General features: G+C 40.7%; 3 protein-coding genes across 3 annotated transcripts; 1 reads left to right on the top strand and 2 right to left on the bottom strand.

Annotated features, from left to right (window-relative positions):
• Positions 1–1,397: 1,397 nt before the first annotated feature.
• GCK72_025753 (uncharacterized protein) lies at positions 1,398–6,318 on the bottom strand (the record flags this gene model as incomplete). The annotated part of the gene is made up of 11 exons (XM_053736466.1): positions 1,398–1,505; positions 1,555–1,692; positions 2,291–2,431; positions 2,491–2,719; positions 2,766–3,341; positions 3,397–4,258; positions 4,323–4,731; positions 4,904–5,531; positions 5,637–5,908; positions 5,954–6,199; positions 6,244–6,318. 11 exons carry the CDS (start codon positions 6,316–6,318, stop codon positions 1,398–1,400), a joined length of 3,684 nt encoding a protein of 1,227 aa, XP_053580032.1.
• A 6,536-nt stretch (positions 6,319–12,854) lies between these two features.
• On the top strand, positions 12,855–14,621 carry GCK72_025752 (uncharacterized protein; the record flags this gene model as incomplete). Its single annotated transcript, XM_053736465.1, has 10 exons — positions 12,855–12,883; positions 12,933–13,013; positions 13,091–13,158; positions 13,202–13,304; positions 13,387–13,714; positions 13,760–13,958; positions 14,014–14,213; positions 14,263–14,384; positions 14,437–14,536; positions 14,583–14,621. 10 exons carry the CDS (start codon positions 12,855–12,857, stop codon positions 14,619–14,621), a joined length of 1,269 nt encoding a protein of 422 aa, XP_053580031.1.
• Positions 14,622–15,019: 398 nt separating this feature from the next.
• Positions 15,020–15,613, bottom strand: GCK72_025751 (uncharacterized protein; the record flags this gene model as incomplete). Its single annotated transcript, XM_053736464.1, has 1 exon — positions 15,020–15,613. One exon carries the CDS (start codon positions 15,611–15,613, stop codon positions 15,020–15,022), a length of 594 nt encoding a protein of 197 aa, XP_053580030.1.
• Positions 15,614–19,366: the final 3,753 nt, after the last annotated feature.

The following is a 19,366-nucleotide window of genomic DNA, read 5'->3' as shown; positions in this document are numbered from 1 at the left end:
AGTGCGGAGGAGAGTTTTCTTTCCGTTTCAGACGAAAAACGGAACGACTTTTGACTGCATGTCAAGGCTAAAAGCAGAATTGCAACAGGTCGGGCTGATTTGAGGATTTTCACCGGCTCGGCCCAAGTCACAGTACAAAAAGTTTGAAATTTTTTGAATTTTTTGTTAAAAAAGCCAAATTTACGACTATGTTTCTAAATATCGAGGAAAATTTAATCGTACATAGAATTTTTGACTGATTCTAAAAAAATTTTTAAAAAATTATTTAATAGAGAACATTTTTTTACTCCGGGACCGAGCCGGGCCGGGCTGATATTTTGAAAGACTGCGTAAAAGTGTGAAAATTAGAAAAAAAACGGAACAGAATAATTTTATGAATAGTGGAAACATACGAAGACAGTGCTTTGTATAGTGTTATATAGTTTTTGATTACTCATGCCTCTATAGGAATGAAACTTGATGAGATCTAGACGTTGCTTATTTTTCTTGACCAATGACTCATTCACTTCCCGTTGGTTACATCATTAGCCTCATTTATACTGAAGGTTAATGGATTTAAATAAATCTAATTTTATGCAGTACCGCGAAAAACTTGAAAAAGACTTCAAAATGTTTTATGAATGGAAGGGACGATCAAAAAACAGCTGGGAAAACAATTGTTGATACGTATTGGATTTGCACAAACCTGTGCTGAGTGGGGGAGATGTTTTTTCCTAATTTAGGAGAGGAAAATTCCATAAATTAGAATGAACATGGTATGTAGAGAAGGGGTTGACTGAAGGCCACGGAAGTTTTAACAAGAAAGGAGATGAGAAAGGGGAAATGGAAAACATAACAGTATCTAGTGGGGAAGATCTTGCTAATTATTAGTTGACATATGAGAAAATGGATAAGCTTATTAAGGTTGTCATGCCTTTAAAAACTATCCGACTTATATATTATAAAACTAGACAAGGAAAAAAGGAAATAAAACGATAGTAAGAGATCCAAAAATTGCGATTACTAGCATTTTGGAGAGGGGTTGGGTAACAAGGGTGTAACGATTGTAATGAATCAAACAAGAGGCACACCAAGGTGAATCTTGCGATGAACCGTAGGATAAGAGAAATGTTTTGAGGTGGTGACAGGGAATAGAATATAAGACACATGATTCAATGACCCATCTAGAGAAAAAACACATTAACTAGCGATTCAACCCATTTTTGGGCCGACAAATTTAAGAATGGAGGCATGGATATTGAAAAAATGACGGTACTGTGTATAGTGAAATTCAATCACAGGGAGCTGAACTTTGAAGGCAGGTGTGTTGAAAAAATTGTGGGGCACGGGTTGAGATGAAAAGGAATGGAATTCGGAAAGAGCAAGCTATTGCAGGAATGATTCAGAGAAATGCACGTCTAGGGCATGTGTCGACCGGAGAGAGTGGATGCCTGTGACGGCGTGTAGGACATTCCGTAGAACACTTCTTGTTTCGATAGTTCGTCCTCGAACTTTTCTTCGAGTACCTAAAGGTTGATATGATTGTTTTAGTTTAAGTCACTGAGGAGTGCCTACCGTCTTTCTAGCAATGAGGTTTTCTTGCCACAGCTCACGCATCTCATGGTACTTGGCTTCGTGCTCCTTCATCGTGTTACGCTCTTTCTCCAAAAGTTGCTTGCGCTTCTCGTTTTGCATCTCATCAAGCTCGACAACCTGGAAAAAGTGATCAGTCTTTTTTTAAATGGAGAAGAGGATTTAAAGTTTTTGTTGAATTCCAGATCTAACCAGAGAAGGATTCGGGGTTGAACTGGAGTTCCAGGTCGAGACATTCATCACTAGAACGAAATTTTGCGCTGTTTTTTTTCTCTCTGTTTTGTTTTTGCCGGACGGTGTCGTGAAAAAAGTTGTTCGCGTTTTTGTGGCTTTTCAGTGCAAAAGTGGGAATTTTCAAGACTGTCAAAATTAACTTTTTTTTAAATTTTTGTAGATGCGTCATTTTTGATAATTTAAGATAAATTCTGAAATCAAACTTCGCCAAAATCATTTTTGTCTCGGTAATCATACGTACAACACAAAAAACAATTAAAAATAAAAAAAACGTTAATTTTGCGAGTCTTGACAATGCCCAATTTTTCCACTGAGAAACCACAAAAACGCAGAAAATTTTTCTCATGAGATCGTTCTGCAAAAACAAAATACAGATTTGAAATCAACGCAAAATTTTCGTTCTTGTGATTTATATTTTAACCTATAACTCCAACTCAACGCGCGATTCTTCACTAGTTAATACATATCCAGTTTCTTCACTCACCGCTGCATGATGACGATCCTTCAACGCCTGCAACTTCTTTTGCGACTTCATATCATGATCCTCCAACGCAGCTCTCATACGCAACGACTCCTGCTCATCGAACCTCCGAATACGTTCTTGCATTTCAGAATTCGACATGTTCTGTAACGATTTCAACTATTTCGATAGAGCCTCATAGTTCGATTCCAATTTAAACTTACTGTAGAACTGATTCGAAGGCTTTCCTTGAACATGACACTTCGAGTCTTGGTCTCTGCACGCAACATCTTTGGGAGTTTTTTGCGGTCGAGGGTAAGAGCTCGGATGAGTTCCTCCTCCTCTTCCTGGTGATTTTTCTCAATTTGAGCCATCTCACGTTGGTGGCGAGCAAGCATTTGAGTTCGGAGAAGATAGTATTCATCTTTGAATAGTTTGCGATGAAGTACAAATCTGAAATTTAAAAAAATGAATACGTGAGCGCCGAAAGTATACTTACTTCTCCCTCATTTGCTTGTCTTCCAACTCCCAAATGTTGTTTTCCTTAGCACGAAGCAAATTGTGTTTCTGCATCAGGAACTGCTTTTCAATCGAGGCCATTCTCTCTTTGTGCTTTTCAGCCATCCGTTGGAGCATCGCTTCCGCATTCTGCTGGAGTTGCATGAGAAAGTCCTTCTCCTTGAGTTGATGTTCGATCTCAATCTGATCTTTTCTCTGTTTCAATGCATCTTTTCGTTGAACTTTGGATAACATCGTCAGTTCTTGCTTGAAAATCTTCATCTCTTGCTTCAACCGCTCTTTGAACGCCCGCATATCCTTCTCCTGTTCAACTCTCAAACGTTTCTGTGCATTTCTCAGCTCCTGTTCCTGCGAACCTTCAGTGTCTTCAATCTCCTTGCGTTGTCGTCGTTCCATAGCGTCCATTTCGAGTTCGGAAGTTCGTGTCAAGTTGGTTTGTTCCGATGTAAACTTTCTGGCTTGCTCGTCGACAAGCTTGATACCTTCGGACTGAAGTTCTTGCTTCTGCCGGGCCTCGTCTCGCTGAAGACGTCGGAGGTCGTGGAGTTGTTGTTTTCTGAAACTTTCAAAGGAATGAGTATAAATTTCGCATGATTCAGCCGATATGTTACCTCTGAACTTTGTCATCCTTCACTCCCAACACGTGAACCGTTGTTGACGTCACCTGCACACCATCAATCATATAAGTTCTGGTTTTCTTTGTGATCGTCTGCCGATTTCCGTCCCTTCTACCTCCAAGTGGTTTGGAATTTGTCTTCTGCGCAGCGTTGGAGGTAGATGAAGTCGGCTCCGCAGGTTGTAACGTTTTCGCAGCAGTAGCAGCAGCAACTGGAGCCGCATTCTCTTTGGCACTTCCTTCATAGTCAACTGGTGGCTCCGGTGGTGGCGTCTTGTCTTTCTGGTTTCCAGAACGCTTCGGCACATCGAAATACTCGGGATTCGCTGGAATTGGTGTAGCAGCGAAGTCAGTGGAAGAGGATGCCGAGTGATGAGGGATCGAGTTAGACGAGTTGCTTGTTCTGACCGAGTGATTCGAGGAAGCTCGTTGTGGGGATGGTCGGATCTTGGCAGGAGACGATGTAGCAGAAACTGTTAATTCAGATTTTCCAAATGGTGTGTCACGAGCAGTGAAGCTTGTCGACATTTCTTGTGACTGCTTTTTGAACACTGTTTCTGGTTGTCCAGCGGAATAACTTGGCGAGGAAGATCGACTGATTCTCTTTTCCGACGAGTCCGTGCTAACTTGTCGTTGCTTCACTTTCGCTTCCTCCGCCTGTCGCTCTTCAATTTTTGCTTGAAGGCTTGCTGCGGCTCGAAGGTTAGCTGCGGCTCGTTCTTGAAGCTTCGCCGTCGCTCTTTCCATATTCTGTTGAGCTACAATGTATCCAGCGTGCTCAGCAGGCTCAAGTTTATGGAATGACAGGTTCACGTTCTCGTCAAATGAAGAAGATCCGGATTCAGATGGTGATAGTTCTGAAAATATCTTCATTAGATTAATTGTCTTTTCCTTATCATTGAAATGATTCAAAAAACTTACGTCTCAACTGTGGGCTCAGCGACTTTCTTTGGCGATTTGCTAGAATTGTGTCTCGAATTGAATGTCCGCCTGATTGATCCTCTTTTTGCTCTTTTTGTGGGGAATTTCTTGGTGAATTCCTTGGTGATTGACGTGGTGATTCGCGTGCGGGACCAGTTGCTGAACCAGTTGATCGTGGCGAGTTGAAGTAGTTCGAGCTCTGTTCGTCATCCAATGTTGTCGTCAGCTCATCCAGAATACTCAGAGCTTCACGACGTGGGCTAACAAACTCGTTGGCAGATGATGGGCTTCCAGAGGTGTTGAGACTAAGGACAGCGGGGGTGGAGAGATGTACACTGCTCTTGTTGGAGGATGGTGTGGAGAACTCAGCGGTCCCTTCGGAAAACGTGTTGCTGTTGGAGAAGGAGAACTGAAACAACTTGATTTGTTTAGTAATTTTTTGAACTTTATAGACTGAAGAAGGTCAGGTTTCCTAATTTATGTAATTTACTGTAACATTGACTCATCCGCTATTGTGACTCACTATTTTCATGACCTTCCCCACGTTTCCTCAGCTAAAAAGAAACTAATTGCATTCTCACCTCTGTATAACTAGAACTATCCGCTTTTCCATTCAACACTGGCGACTGATGAGCCACCGCCTCTTGTGGTGGCGGTGGAGCGGCTCTCTTCTTGTGAGGTGTGTCTGGCGGAGGAGTCTCGATACTTGGTGGCAACATTGGAACCTTGAAACCTTCTGTGGTCGCTGGTCGAGGGCTGTCCGATGCGGAACTCCAACTGTCTCCACCACGTCGTTGTGATATCTCGTCGGATCCCGCCACGGATTCCTCATCACCATCGATAACGACTTCTTCTTGGACTTCTGCGTTCATCTCGGCAAGGAGGTCGAGGATCATTTTCTTTTTGCTCGGAGCATTGTTGAACCATGGATGCTCGAAAATCGTCGCTGCGGATGGTCTGTTCCTAGGGTCTTTCACCAGACACCTTGCTAAGATATCGTTGAACGTTCTGGTCCAGTGTGATGGTTGGAGCAAAGTTGGGGGATCTGATTTCAGCACTTTGATGTAGACTCTCATAACGGAGACATCCGAATGCGGTGGTTCGCCTTGAGCCATTTCGATTAGAGTTATCCCAAATGACCAGATATCAGAGATACAGTCGTATGGTTGATCTTTGAACGTCTCACAGGCCATCACTTCTGGTGCCATCCTGAAAATGGGGTTTTTTTGTTGTTTTTTTTCTTTTATGCTCCTTCTATGCGGTCACATGTACTATGCTGGCATAAATCTATAAATATATTCAAGTATGACTCACCAGTACGGTGTACCGATCAGAGTATCTCTCTTCTCTCTGTCGCTCTTCAACTTTGCAGAGACTCCGAAATCCGCGAGTCGTACTTGACCATCGTTGGTCAGGAGGATGTTCCCGGCTTTCAAATCTCTATGGATCACATTTTGGGAGTGAAGCCATTTCAACGCATCGCAGACGTAGTAAGCAATGTATCGGATTTGATCTTCTTTCAGTGCATGACCCAACTCCACGATGATGTTGTCGACGGCACCTCCTCCACAGAATTCCAAGAGCAACTGGAAAATAATTTATGATAAAAAGTAAAGAAAAAAGGGTATTACCGTCAATTTGTTCTCAAAAAAGTATGTTGAGTACAAGCCCAACATAACTGGGTGCCCTTTGCATTCCGTGAGGATCTCCACTTCGACCAGCAAGTCCTCCAACTCTTCTCCCTCTTGGATTTCAATAGACTTCGATGCAGCAAACAATTTTGGATCCGTTCTTGATACTGCCTTTTCGACTTTCCCGAATGCTCCATCGCCGAGCTCTCCAATAATGTTCCAGTGGTCTCTTGGGTTCACATTGTTCTGAAAAATACTTTTTTTGTAGGTTACATACATTTTAACCAAACCTGTATGTAACTCGGCAGTTTCGCCTCCGTCGTATTCGCACGAAACAAATTCTTAACCTTGTTTAAGAACGCCATAGTGGCAAAAAAGAAGGCCAAGCGACGGCGCGGAAGCTGTCACACCTCCTTTTATACACACGACTTCTGGAAAAAAAGTGAAAATGTTGTGATTATCAATGTTGACGGAGAAGGGCGAAAACGGAGGGAAAAGAACACATGACGGTTTGTACACACAAAAATGTAAAAATGAACAAAATAGCTACACTCGAATGTGAGAAAAAAGGAGGAATGCATATGCGAGAGGAGGAGGAATACTGGGTGGGCGGGGAAACATGATTCAGTGTTAAAAAATGTGTAATGATAAATTTCACAGGGTGGTTTCGCATGGTGGTATGGAATGAATACTCTGCAGAACAGTCGTTCCCGCACTCTCTCAGATTTAACTCTCATTTTCATTTATGGGCACCATTTACATTGTAAAACAGTGCACTTTTACTATTGCACTCTTAAAATCAAATGGAATGAAAGGTTATGCATAATAGAACGGGTTTTTGGTTGCAAAAAAGAAAAAAAGGTCCCAGCGCAAAAAAAATGAAAATTTTGGATGAAAAGAGACATTCAAGTGGGGAAAGGTTTTTTTGTGAATTCTGAAGAGGGAGATCACATTTCCAGATAAGACTTTTCAGGATGTTGGGACAGGACTATTTTTTTCATGTACGTATGTGTCTGGCTGTGTGCCTGTGTTCGAAAAGAATAATAATGCAAATATTTGAACTGTGGATCTGTCTGGGAAGCAAAACAAGAACTGCGCAGTTTTAAGGTGAGGAAAAGTTGGGAAACCTGGGAAACATGATCCAGAAATTAATTTCATCCCTAATCAATCAATATTTGATAATCGCGCTCTTCACATTTTTCGTTTTTGTTCATACACACTCCCGCTCTCTCTCTCTCTCTCTCTCTAACAATTGTGTCCTTCTTTTTCCGTCCGACAAAAACAGCATTTTCAACAAGTGGCCCCCTACGGCCCGGCCCGTCTGTACGCGCACACACAAGAGGGTGGTATTGAGAAAAAAGAAAATGAGATAGTGAGAGAGAGACTCTGGACACCCTTTTGTATATACTTCCAACCTTTCCTTTCCATAAAAGACGAGCGCGGGAGAGGAGAGTCGGGAATGAGTAGATCGAAAAGGTAGAAAGGACAGAAACTACCAAAAAGAACAAGAGAAAATTAGAGAAAGAGGGAAATGCAAGCAAACTATACGGGAGAAGAAGACAGTCGCCCTCCCGCCGCCAAAGTCGAACCGAAACTGACTGGTGTTGCTAACCCAACTGTGACAGTGAGCGAGGATGAGAGGCGAGGATTGGTGGATTTCGAGAGACGCAGACATGACGAGAAAAGAGGGACTGTGCGCGGTGGGCCCGGCCGGATAGGTAGTAGGTAATATGTGGGGGGGGGGAGGAGGTGGAGAAGATGGTGTGCAAGAATGAGGAAAACGGAGGAATACTGGCGGTCGATTGACCGTATGAGATAGGTAGGTCCGGATGGATAGCATGGACTATGAGTTAGGTTATGCAGAATAAAAATTTCAAAGTGACGGATTCTCGAATACTATGATTCTGTTCAATTTGCGAATCTTAGGGTATTCTTAGAAAAGTTGAATAAATTAAGTATTTTGTATTCAACACGGTTGAAATTGAACGACTAACAAAAAACTTTCAAAAACAATTTTTCCAAAAAATGACTGAAAACTCTCCTCATCGCTTGAAACATACTTTGGTATATTTCAATTCCGCTGAATCTTTTTTGGACGATTTACGTGACTTCAAAGTTTCCAATTCTAGAACTGATTGTGAGATCTCACAAAAACCTGATTAACTTATTTCACAAAGTCGTTCTGCAAGACTGGAATACATATTTGAAATCAACGCAGAAGTTTCTTTCTAGCGATGTACGTCTCGACCCAAAACTCCTTCGCGACTCGAGATCATTTCCCAGTGAGTAAGAAAATACTTATCCTATCGTCAAAACTTGGTTTAAAAGACTTTAATCAAAAACTGTAGTTTGAGAAGCTACCCCATTTCAAAATGAGATATTTTTTGAGTTGATGAAGAAAAATTGAGGCAACACGACAAAAAATGAGTCTTCCAGAACTCTGAAAGAGTCAATAGTTACAAAAAAACAAATATGACTCACAGGCATGTTTTGAAATATTCTAGAATTCATAAACAGTGGGAAACAAGAAACAACCATTAATATCAAAAAATGAGTAACAAGTATTGAGTCAAACTATACAATACCGACCTAACCTCTGCCCCACTATCCTATCAATGTTTTGTTCTTTAGAATCAATCTGATGGCATGTTTGCCAAACTTTCCCAAAAAAAAACCAAAAAAACAACTACTAATTGTAATTAATCTTGTTACCTCGTTCCTTATTACCTACTATCTTTAGTTTCCCCACTGAAAAGCACAAAATTCCGTAAAAGCTCGGAAGCTACAGTTTGATAGCTAGTAGCATGCATATAAATTCTCGTTTCCGCAAAAGCGAACAGGCGAAAAGGTCATCCGGGTGTTTTTCGCTTCAATACATTTCTCGAATGTTCTGGTTCATTTACTCTCCTCCTCCTCTCTTCCACAATTATATCCCGAATTTGTGTTCCGAAATAAAATGAACTTTTTGAAAGGCATGACTTTTGATTCCCGCAATGCAGCAGTTCGGTTGAGACGAAAGATGTCAGAGTTTCTAGAGAACATTGAAGCAGAAATGAGGAGGAGGAGGAGGAGTTAAGAACAAAAAACACGAAGAACGTTTAATGTAAAAGATCGCTTGTCTTTTTCTCTCTATGACTCTTTTACTCACTCAAAAAACCGGATTGAGAATGCTTCAGAGACAAGCGGGAGAAAGGAGAGGAAAGAATAGAATAGCATAAAGTAGCTGCTGGTACTAATACTCAATGTCTAGTACGTTAAACGAACGCCGTCGCCGTCGTCAACCGATTGACTATAATGTTGTACGGTACATAACAAGGAATTAAGCGAACGGGATGGCGGGGGAGATAGAAAAAGAGAGAAAGAGAGAGAGTAACAGGTGGGAAGCCAGGTAAAAGACTGGAACAACGCCAACCGGGAGGTGACAAAAAAGTGCACGTAATGGAGCAAGCGAGAGGGGAAGGATTTTGACAGGAATTGTGTAAATAATTATAATCAAATGTTGGGCGTGAGCATAAGCATAGTTAGCACGTTTGAAGGGAGAAAACTGTGATATAGGTTCAGAATTATGAGGCTATTCAGGTCAAAAATGTAAAAGTGTATTTAAATCCATTTTTTCCTTACTACGAGCGTCATGAAATTAATTTTTACAAATCTCAGTGGTCTAACTGCATTTTTCCCTTTTTTTGCATTTTTCGATATGGCAATGTAGAAAAACTGAAAAAAGGGGAGAAAATGTAGAAAAATGATGAAAAACGTGTTGAAAAATACATTTTTCACCGTTCGTGAGTAAGGTAATATATGTATGAAAATGCATTTTTACATGACCTGAATAACCTGAATAACCTCATTAGTCTTGTATGAGGGTCAAGCTCTCAGATACTAGAAATTGCAGAATGTTTCATATTCGAAACAAGTCTCAACACTGCTTAAACCTAGAAAACGACTCTCCAACATTACACCAACGGAAGTTGCTAGAAACATGTATCTTCTTGCAACTGATTATCAGATCACTGCCTGAGGTCAGTTCACACCGAGGAGCAGCTGTTCAGCTGATGTCATTCCAACAGAAAAACAACTCTGCCGACAATAAAGACCGCTCGAAAAAGAAAAACAGAAAGACAACAACAACAACAACAACAACAACAAGCGGAGCACTTTACCCTAAATAAACCTGAAATTTGAACAAATAACACAAAAAACCGTTGAATTTGGGCAAGAACAAGTTCTAATAGAACGTGCAGATAGCGAACAAACTTTCTTAGTGGAGTTAGAGCCTATTCTATTCATTCGTATTACTTTATCAGTATTTGTGCCGTATCTGCCAACATAGAAACCGAAAGGTACAGTCGTAAAAGTAGTGTAGAAGTTTGTCGAATCGGAAGAGAACAACCAACTGATATCAACTCGATCATCACCATTCTGCGTCTTCTATTCCTCGTTTTCGACTACTATTGCAGTAGAACATGGCGGAGGGCGGCAAGGGCGGCAACGAATGCCCATATACATACGACTATTTGAATAATCTATCTATCAATCAACTTTACAATGTTGAAACAAAATGAAAAGAAAGAATCGTGCTTGCAACTCTTTCGGGGGTGTGAAATACAAAACGACTAATCTTCTTACGACGAAAGAGCAGAAAAACACAAAAAAGTTAGGGTTGGCTGGCAGAATGTTTGGTGGCTGTAGAACAGAAAACCTAACGATTATCCATAAAACAAACGAAAAAAACATGTCAGAGTTTGCCCTGGCCTCTGTCACAAAAAATGGTTCCAGCCTCTCAAAAAAAAATGATACCATGAGAAAACTCATTAATTTGAGGTTGCCAGAATGAAAAATTGGATTGCGGCAAATTGAAAGAATTGGGCCTTCTTGCGCTTTGATAGATTTCACTACATATATCACATGCTGTAGCAGAAACAGCTGTTGTCATCTCAAGTGAAAAAAAGTGGAAAAAAGAAAGAGAGATAGAAAAAAAGGGGTTCATCATCAAAGAATGAGAAGAACGAAAACGAACATGATGTCGGAAATTGAAGAGAGGGAGGAGGATTGTATGTAATTCATTCATCAGAAGATGGCAAAAATCGTGGTGGGAGTATGAAAGAAGGAGGCAAACTAGATAGTCAGTGGACGAAGATTTCGGCATATTTTATGCATTGCAACCCATCAACCAACACATGTGAAGAAAGAAATAAAGGAAGAGTCAAGTAGGTGGGTTATGAAATAGAAATTTCTCGAAATCTCAGAAGATCAACTTCTTTTAGTTCTCAACGAGAAAAAAAACTGAACGTTGTTGAGAAACTAAATGGCGGAAGTAGTGAAATGCAAGTTTCACTCTTATGAAATAGTTTGTATGGGAGTGGAACATTTTCGGTGGTCAAACATTAGTATATATTTGAGAATAGTGAAATAGTAAGTAGGAGATTAGGAAGGGTAATTACTACTGAAAAGAAAAATAAGACGAGTTTTTTTTTGAAAAAGGAATGTTCTAGAAATGACAACAAAATTCGAAATGAGTCAGAAAGTCAAACTGGTAAATTCCAAAAAAAAATACTTTCTAGCTTTCAGTGAGTGTGAGATGGAATTTGTGAAACTGAGAAACTGGAAATAAACTTCTTATTCATGCGATATACTTATATGGGTGGTATAAGGTAAAAACAAGCAATTAGAAATAGAACTATCAAAGTCAAAAAGCCAACGAGAATTGAGCCAAAAACCACCGAAGTGCAAAAACCAAGGAATTTTCTTATCACTTTTTTTTTCTCTTTTACTGATTACCCAATGAATTTGAACTATTCCACATGGAAACTTGCAGCGATAATTCTAAAATCGATAATTGACCGGAAAACACCCGAAAAAGCATAGTGGAGAGAAGAGCAGAAAGCAAACGTGGCGGGAAAAGGGTAAACAAAGATGAACAGTCCTTAGGCCAGGTAGGGTGTCCGATTTGAATTTATTGTGTGCACTCTGCGCGTAGCGTGTTTGCGGACAATGCCAGGAATGGGGCGGGAGCATTGTGGATTCGAAAAATGATAGGTGTGCTGGAAATATTTCTGAAAATTAAATAGTTAATTAGGTGAGAAAGGTGACTGGGAAGTACCAGTACCAAGTTTTTGTTGGTGGAGAGACAGTTTTTTATCGTATCGTTTTTTACATCTCGCTGGCAAACCTTTTTTATTGATTTTAAGGACGATTTTTACCGTTTTGCACTGTTTTTTAATTGACTAAAACATAATTTTGAACTTGAAGTATCTGATTTTCACTTTTACGTTTTTTTCTTTTAAACATTCATACAGAACGACTCCTAACCCCGTTAGAATAAGAAATCACTGTCTTTTTGTCTCCTGCCTCCTCTTTGAGACGTTGAGAAGGTCGATGTTTTTGTTTCCGGTTTTTTCTTCTCGTTTCGTCTGTCTATTTCTCATCTAAGATAGACTTCTTATAGAAAAGTGTTTTTTTTCAAGTTGACCAAACTTTTCATTCAAAACATGCCATGTTTTCCTGCTTTCCTTGACCCACCCCACTATTAATCCTATATTAGAAGGGTCCTTTCCTTTCCCTACTCAAATTCACATTGTTGTTTACTATTTTGCACATTCACCTTTTTCCTCTCTTTTTCTTTCACAAAATCCAATCCTGACCCTAAGCCCTAGCATTAGGACACTGTTCTAATTGGTTTGTTGGTATCCTCTGCCTCATTTCGTTTTCTATAAAACCTCCTAATTCCACACACTCTATTATGTGTTCATGAGCTAATAGGCAACGTCTGCTCGGACGAAGGACGGGAGACCACCTTCCCGTGCACCGCACCTGTCGTCCTTCTACGTTTTCTCCGGCCAACCAAATCCAGAGACTGACTAGTCATTCTAATTTAGAACCTCTACACGCGACGCATGCAGAAATGAATGCCAACGATTCTATGACTTTATGGCAAGTGTTTCTACATTTTTTCATTTTTTTCATTCGAAATTACGTTCAGGAGCTCCTACAAAACCACCGAGCAGCGGGCCGGACCCCTACCAACCACATCGACTCCACTCAAGACTCCCAGGTCTCATAAGTAATACATATATCTACTTTTCATTTTTATTTATACATGTGTATATCCTACAAAAGTGATTGACAAGATAATTGCAGAGGTCTTATTCCGGAGGAACCGAATATGACAACAATTGTTGTAGAAACGGAGCAAGATGAGAATAGAAGTGAGTTTTTAGTTTTCCAATTTTGCAAAAACAGGAAATTCAGATCTATGCAATTCCACTCAAAGTCTGCACATTTCGTGCCAGAACTGCCGAGAAATGAAGATAGAGCTCCAGGAGCTACGGAAGAAGGTTGAGAAGCAGGCCCAGTACATAAATATATTGAAGAAATCCCTGAATTCGTGAGCTTCCAATCTTTTTCAAACAATTCTCACTTCTTTTTCATTTCAGGACCAGTGAAATGGACTCATCTGAATCTCAACATGGGAACGGGTCCACTGCAAGCAGCCTCAACAAAAACACACTTATCCAAAGAGTCACGCCCACAAAACGAGAGACGTCAGGGTCCGGGAGCACGAGCACAAGTAGCAGCTCTTCGACTCCAGTTGTCAGGCAGATTCTGCAAAATCTGGTCACTCCAAGGTCTGGAAGGACTCCACGCCCGGCATCTGCAAATAGAACTAGGACACCTACTGGAACACCAAATATGGCAAGAAATATTAGGCAGGCTACGAATAGAACAAGTTCTAGCAGTGATTCTCCGATCGCTCATATAACTGTAAGTGGTTTCTTATTTTATTTTCAAAATTTTCCAAATTTGAAGCCGCAGTCATCAAACCGAAGATTACGACTACCCCCGACTACCAGAATCCCACAATCAGAGCCACTTGGTGCTCGTGCTCGTCCAGTACATTTTGAGTCACCGTCACCCAGATTTGTAGCAGCTACAAGAAGGTCACAATCAAGAAGACGGCTATTTACAGATGAGCCGCCAGTGGAACCACCAAGACGGGATTTGAATCGTAAGACATCAAAAAATGGAGAACAATTCCAAATAATAGTAATTTTTTTTCCCAGAATACCTCCGATCTCGCAGTGAAAACGCCATCGAACACCTTAACATCTCCCCAGTAAAAGATGATCAGTGGGCGGAAGCGTGTCCACCAAGACTACATTTGGAACGAAATCGACCGGAGTTCATAGAACGTGTGGAGGCTCGACAGAGTATTATAAGAGCGGCTGCTGAGAAAAGAGCGGAAATCGAACAAAGGAAACGGGTAAGTGAAAAAAAAAACGTTTTTATAGTTTTGAACTTTTCTATTTCAGATGGCGGCGAGAGCAGTGGCAAGTGGACAGCGAAGCGTGGAGAGTGTGAGCAGGGAGCTATTTGCGGACTCAACGGCGGTTAAGGCGTTCTATGAAAAAGATATGAAGGAGATCACATTAAAGTGAGTTGGATTTTCAGTTTTTGTTTCTTAACAAATGTTTCCAATTTTTCAGAAACATCCGGAAGTCACAGTCCTATCAAAATAGAATGTACCAAAGGATCGCTACAGTCGATAGGCATGCGAATCGAATTATTGCTCAGACTCATAGCTTGGTAAGTTAGTATTCTGGTATATTATTCAACGATTTTAAATTTTCAGAGAGCCCGCTCCACTTCTAGGTCAAGACTCAACTATTAATTGCAACAAGAACCGCTATGTGTCATTATTTTGATCTCAACTAATTTTATGATATTTTTTTATTAAAATTTAAAAAAAAAAGTAATAAAACTATAGAAGCACAGAAAAAACACGTGGTTTTCATCCAATGGAAAACTTATGCGTCTTGTATGAGTTTATAGAATAGAAAATAGAGAAAAACGAATTCAGTGAATTGGAAATTACAGATAAAGCACGACAAGACCCAGGAATGTTACCCAGTTTGAAGAGCAAAGTGCGAAAATTGAAATGTTTGAGAATTGAGAAAACTTTTGGTAGCGACGGTAGAGATACGCAAAGTTTTAGATTTGAAATTGAGTGGGTTTCTAAAAATGTAAAATCATCATTTTAACTGAAGTTTGATTCTACTTACCATCTTCTCAGTATCCCAAACTTGCATTATAATCCATCCATTTTTGAACATATGACCCAACTGCAATGGAGAAACTGATTATTCTAATTTCCGAGAAAACCTTACCATCTTTTTCCACTGCCCAATCAGCCATATAACCTCTCACCACCTCAAGCTGCTCTTCATCCAGTTTGACCGTTTCGAAACGGAAATCGTCTGAGACCAGTTGGGATTCAGAGCCTTGAGTCGATGGGTATGTGAATTGCTCTTCATCCATTTTATCAGTTTCGTAATCCGAATCGGGTGAGATCAATTGGGATTGAGAGCTTTTAGTCGATGGGTATGTCACACTAGAACATGACGAGCCAGTAGGTGATGAGTAAGAGCGAGAAATCGGTGGTGGAATGACTGGTGGGTACTCAATATCAAGATATGATGGAGTTCGCATGTATGGGTTCATCTGATTGAATTCGCTGTTGAAGATGTTCAGCTCCGTCTTGAGTTTAGGGTTAGGACGTCGGTTTTTCAACAAAGCGCCATTCGCTGGAGTAGACAGTCTTCGCAGTGGTGGATCCATTTGTGGAGGAAGACTATTCTTCGATTTTGATCGGTGTCTCTTCATATTTCAGTTAAAAAGAAATAAACTCAGAATAGCGAATGAAACAAAAATAAAGAATGAAACAGTTACGAAACTATGAAAATGAACTGAATTACGTGGCAGCAGCTGTCGACCGTTCAAAATGCAAAAAGCCGCGGCGGTCGACGAAACGCGAGGAATAAAATAACAATTTCGAGGGTAACGATCAGAAATCGGCGGAATACTGCTCGTTATTCATCACTGTTTACAGTATCAAATTTTATCGGGAACAAAATAGAATCTAGTGAAACCAAAGACATTGGGAGAAAGGAAAAAACAGCTCAAGATGGATTCGATATTAACAGAAAAACGTGATCATCTGTAAAAGATTTTGCTTTGTTCCCAATTTTTTATTGATGAGTGATTGTATTTTCGAAAATGACGGACCATTGAGTATTTATGTATATGTGGCATTATCTCATTTTACTCGCTGAAAAAATGAAAAAAATCTGAGCAGTTAATTGTTCGCACTTTATTAATGAGTTCACAATATATTCCGAGTTTTAGAGTTGAAATAAATGAACGAGAGATAATGTTTTTTGAGAGATAGACGACCAGTTTCCCATTGGAGCTAAGTAGTGATGATTATGAGGTCATTCGATCTGAAACATTTCAAGATTACCTTGAAATAGTGTATTCGAGCGGCAAACTACAAACCTGTTATCAAAACTTTGACCATGAAGGAAGTTTGTCCGAGTGATCTTTCATAAACTTCTCTTTATCTTCATTGAAACGTTCTTGGACTGATTTGCAAAGCGATTCGAGAACTCCTGGAATAGATACAGTTAGATGAAAACAATGTGACGTGAAAACTGCTAGCCCGTTATGATTTTTCACAAAGATTTCTCCTGGTCTTATAAATTGTCAATTTAACAAAATTCAGTATAAAAAACATATCGGAAAACATATTGTTGTATCTCGTGCTAATAGAGAAACAATGTATAATAATCACTCGTTTATTAGTGATTCCGAATACTAGAATGAGGGGGAACAAGGGTAACAATCCTTCACGGGTCACGTTCCGGATTCGGGTATCAAAACTACAACTGACTTTAGAACGAGAGGAAAAGGATGACATTTCCTCTTCGCGGGCAAACGGGGGAATACGAGGGAAAGCGGGTAGATCAAAAAGGTAGATCAAAAATAATAATAAAATCTTTGTGACTAAATAAACAACGTCACAACACCTCCCTACGTAAAGATAAAACATACTGGTTAATCAGGTAACAACAATGATGGTATCAGGATAAGTAGAACAATAGGAATAATCACAAATGAGAATTTAGATGTGAGATGATGGATCGTACTTGACGACGTTCTTCCTGACACGGGTTGTCCTTCTTGGTTGAACTGGAGACGGAGCAAGTCGTTGTCCTTGAACTGATGTAGTTGTTGACTGACTTGACGATTGTTGAGTAGATGCCCTCGACTGAACTTGTTGCACTGGAGATGGCGTTGTCCCTTGACCTTGATGCACTTGCTGTGGTGAATCCATGACTGGTGTAGACGTCGCATTATCCCTCTTTGCTTCATCGGTAGACTTCCTTGCTGACCAAACTGTCGGCAACTCGAACACATCGAACATAGTGGTAGCCCACTCGTGCTCCTTGCTTGGCTCCTGTGTTGACTCTTCCAATCTCATCTTCATTCGATTGGCATGTACAACACGCTCTCTTCCGTCATTCAGACCGATGACGTAGACGACTCGACCTTGTCGCTGGTTAACCTTTCCAGGTTTCCACGACCATGTATTCTTCTCGAATACCTTCACAAATACAGAATCACCTTTACGGTAACTTCTGGCTTTCACTCCGTGATGCTTATCAAACTGTTCTTTCATTGCCACTTGCTCTGAATCTGCAGTTTTGTTCAACTGCGGCATCATCAACGATAACCTTGTTCTCAGACGCCTTCCGAGATGAACCTCCGCTGGTGTCAAACCTCCAAGAGCATTTGACGGTGTTGAGCGATAGTGTAACAGAAATTGAGATAAAATCTCATTGTTCACACTTCCCTCCCCTTTTAACTTTTTCAATCCTCTCTTCAATGTGTCAACAAATCTTTCTGCTTGACCGTTCGATTGAGGATGAAATGCTGGTGAGCGAACATGCTCAATTCCTGCATCTTGGCACATCGTAGCAAATTCCTTTGACACGAACTGTGTACCATTATCAGAAACCAAAGTTTCAGGGTAACCGTGTTGACTGAACATGTCTTTCAATGTTCCGACGGTCGAAACTGCCGATATCGACTTCACTATCTTCACCTCTGCCCATTTTGATTTAGCATCAACTGCGACAAGATAGTATTGTCCGTTCTCTGGACCTGCATAGTCGATATGAACTCTTTGCCAAACACGTTCCGGTGCTTTCCATGGCTGTAATGGGATCTTCCGAGGGATCTTCCCACCTTGACTAATAGTGCACGACGACACTACTTTCTCCACGACCCTTGAAGCTCCATTTACACTTGGACGCTTCGATCTGAAGACCGGTGTTGCATTCTCGTTTCCTTTGAGAACTGCCTTATTTTTAACACACCGTTTAAGTCCCTTCTTGAACACCTCCGGAAACTTTCCGTTCAATCCCCCATGGATTGCATCTGTGTTTGAATGCGTCAGCTTCTCGACCATCATTCCCATGTGATAAGACATCTCTTTGGATCTTCCGATCCAGTCTAACCCCAACAGATTTCCGTGTTCTCGGACATACACATAACCAGTACCTACTGATCCTTTGAGTCTGAACTTCACTAGCGCCCTGCCTAGTATCTTCAACTCATTTCCACTTGCTGACTTCACTTTAGATCTACATCTCTCCAAGTCAGGCTTTCCTATTCTACTCCAATCTTCCCTTCCGATGAGAGTGATATCAGATCCAGTATCTAACTGAAACTCCACCGACTCACTATTCACGTCCACTGACACATACTGACGGACAGAATTGACCTCAGCATCTTCCGAAGAAGCTCCACCAACTATGGCAACGTGTTGTGTCTTTCTAGATGACGAATCTTTTCTCGATCTGCAAAAACTGGACATATGTCCCTTCTTCTGACAATCGAAACATGTTGTGAGTGGTTTGGGACAGTCTGGCTTTTTATGGCCACGTTTCCCACAGTTCCAACACTTTCCACCTTCAGAATAATCATATTCTGAAGTGTTCTTGTCTCCACTCTGATCCTGATTACTCGGCTTTTTAGCATACACTGCTCTCACTGCCGTATCACTTTTCTCCATCTCAGACACCGCACTAGTTTGACTCAAAAGTTTCTGCCATTCCGTACATAACTCATTGATGTTAACTTTTTCTCCCAGTTCCGTCTTCTTCTCGACATATTTCAGAAAATATGCACGAGTTTTGGTATCCTGTGTTGGATCTAACCCTCTTAGCCAAAAGAAAACTTTCCAGCCATCAGGGTCAATGTCTTTCAACATTGCCAATTCACACAACGCGTTCACCTTGTTTGTGTATTCAACTGGAGAGTCACCATCACGAGCAATATTGATGCACGCGAATCTATGCGAGAACAAACTCTTCTTTATATCGAACATTTCCTTTAAAATGTCGACGGTATCTTTGAAATTCACCTCATGGTGCAATTTGGGACAGATTCTTCTAGAATACTGTTCATATACCTCCTCTGACAATTTACTCACTAACAGAGCAACTCTGTTTTTGTCATCGAGACCCTTCCCTTCCTCAGTAAACGCCGTACTGTAACGCGCGTACCACTTTG

The sequence above is a fragment of the Caenorhabditis remanei genome, chromosome X (assembly GCF_010183535.1).
Source record: "Caenorhabditis remanei strain PX506 chromosome X, whole genome shotgun sequence".
In the NCBI taxonomy this organism is placed as follows: domain Eukaryota; kingdom Metazoa; phylum Nematoda; class Chromadorea; order Rhabditida; family Rhabditidae; genus Caenorhabditis; species Caenorhabditis remanei.
The sequence above is the reverse complement of the archived record's forward strand: the minus strand, read 5'-3'. Positions and strand labels throughout refer to the sequence as shown.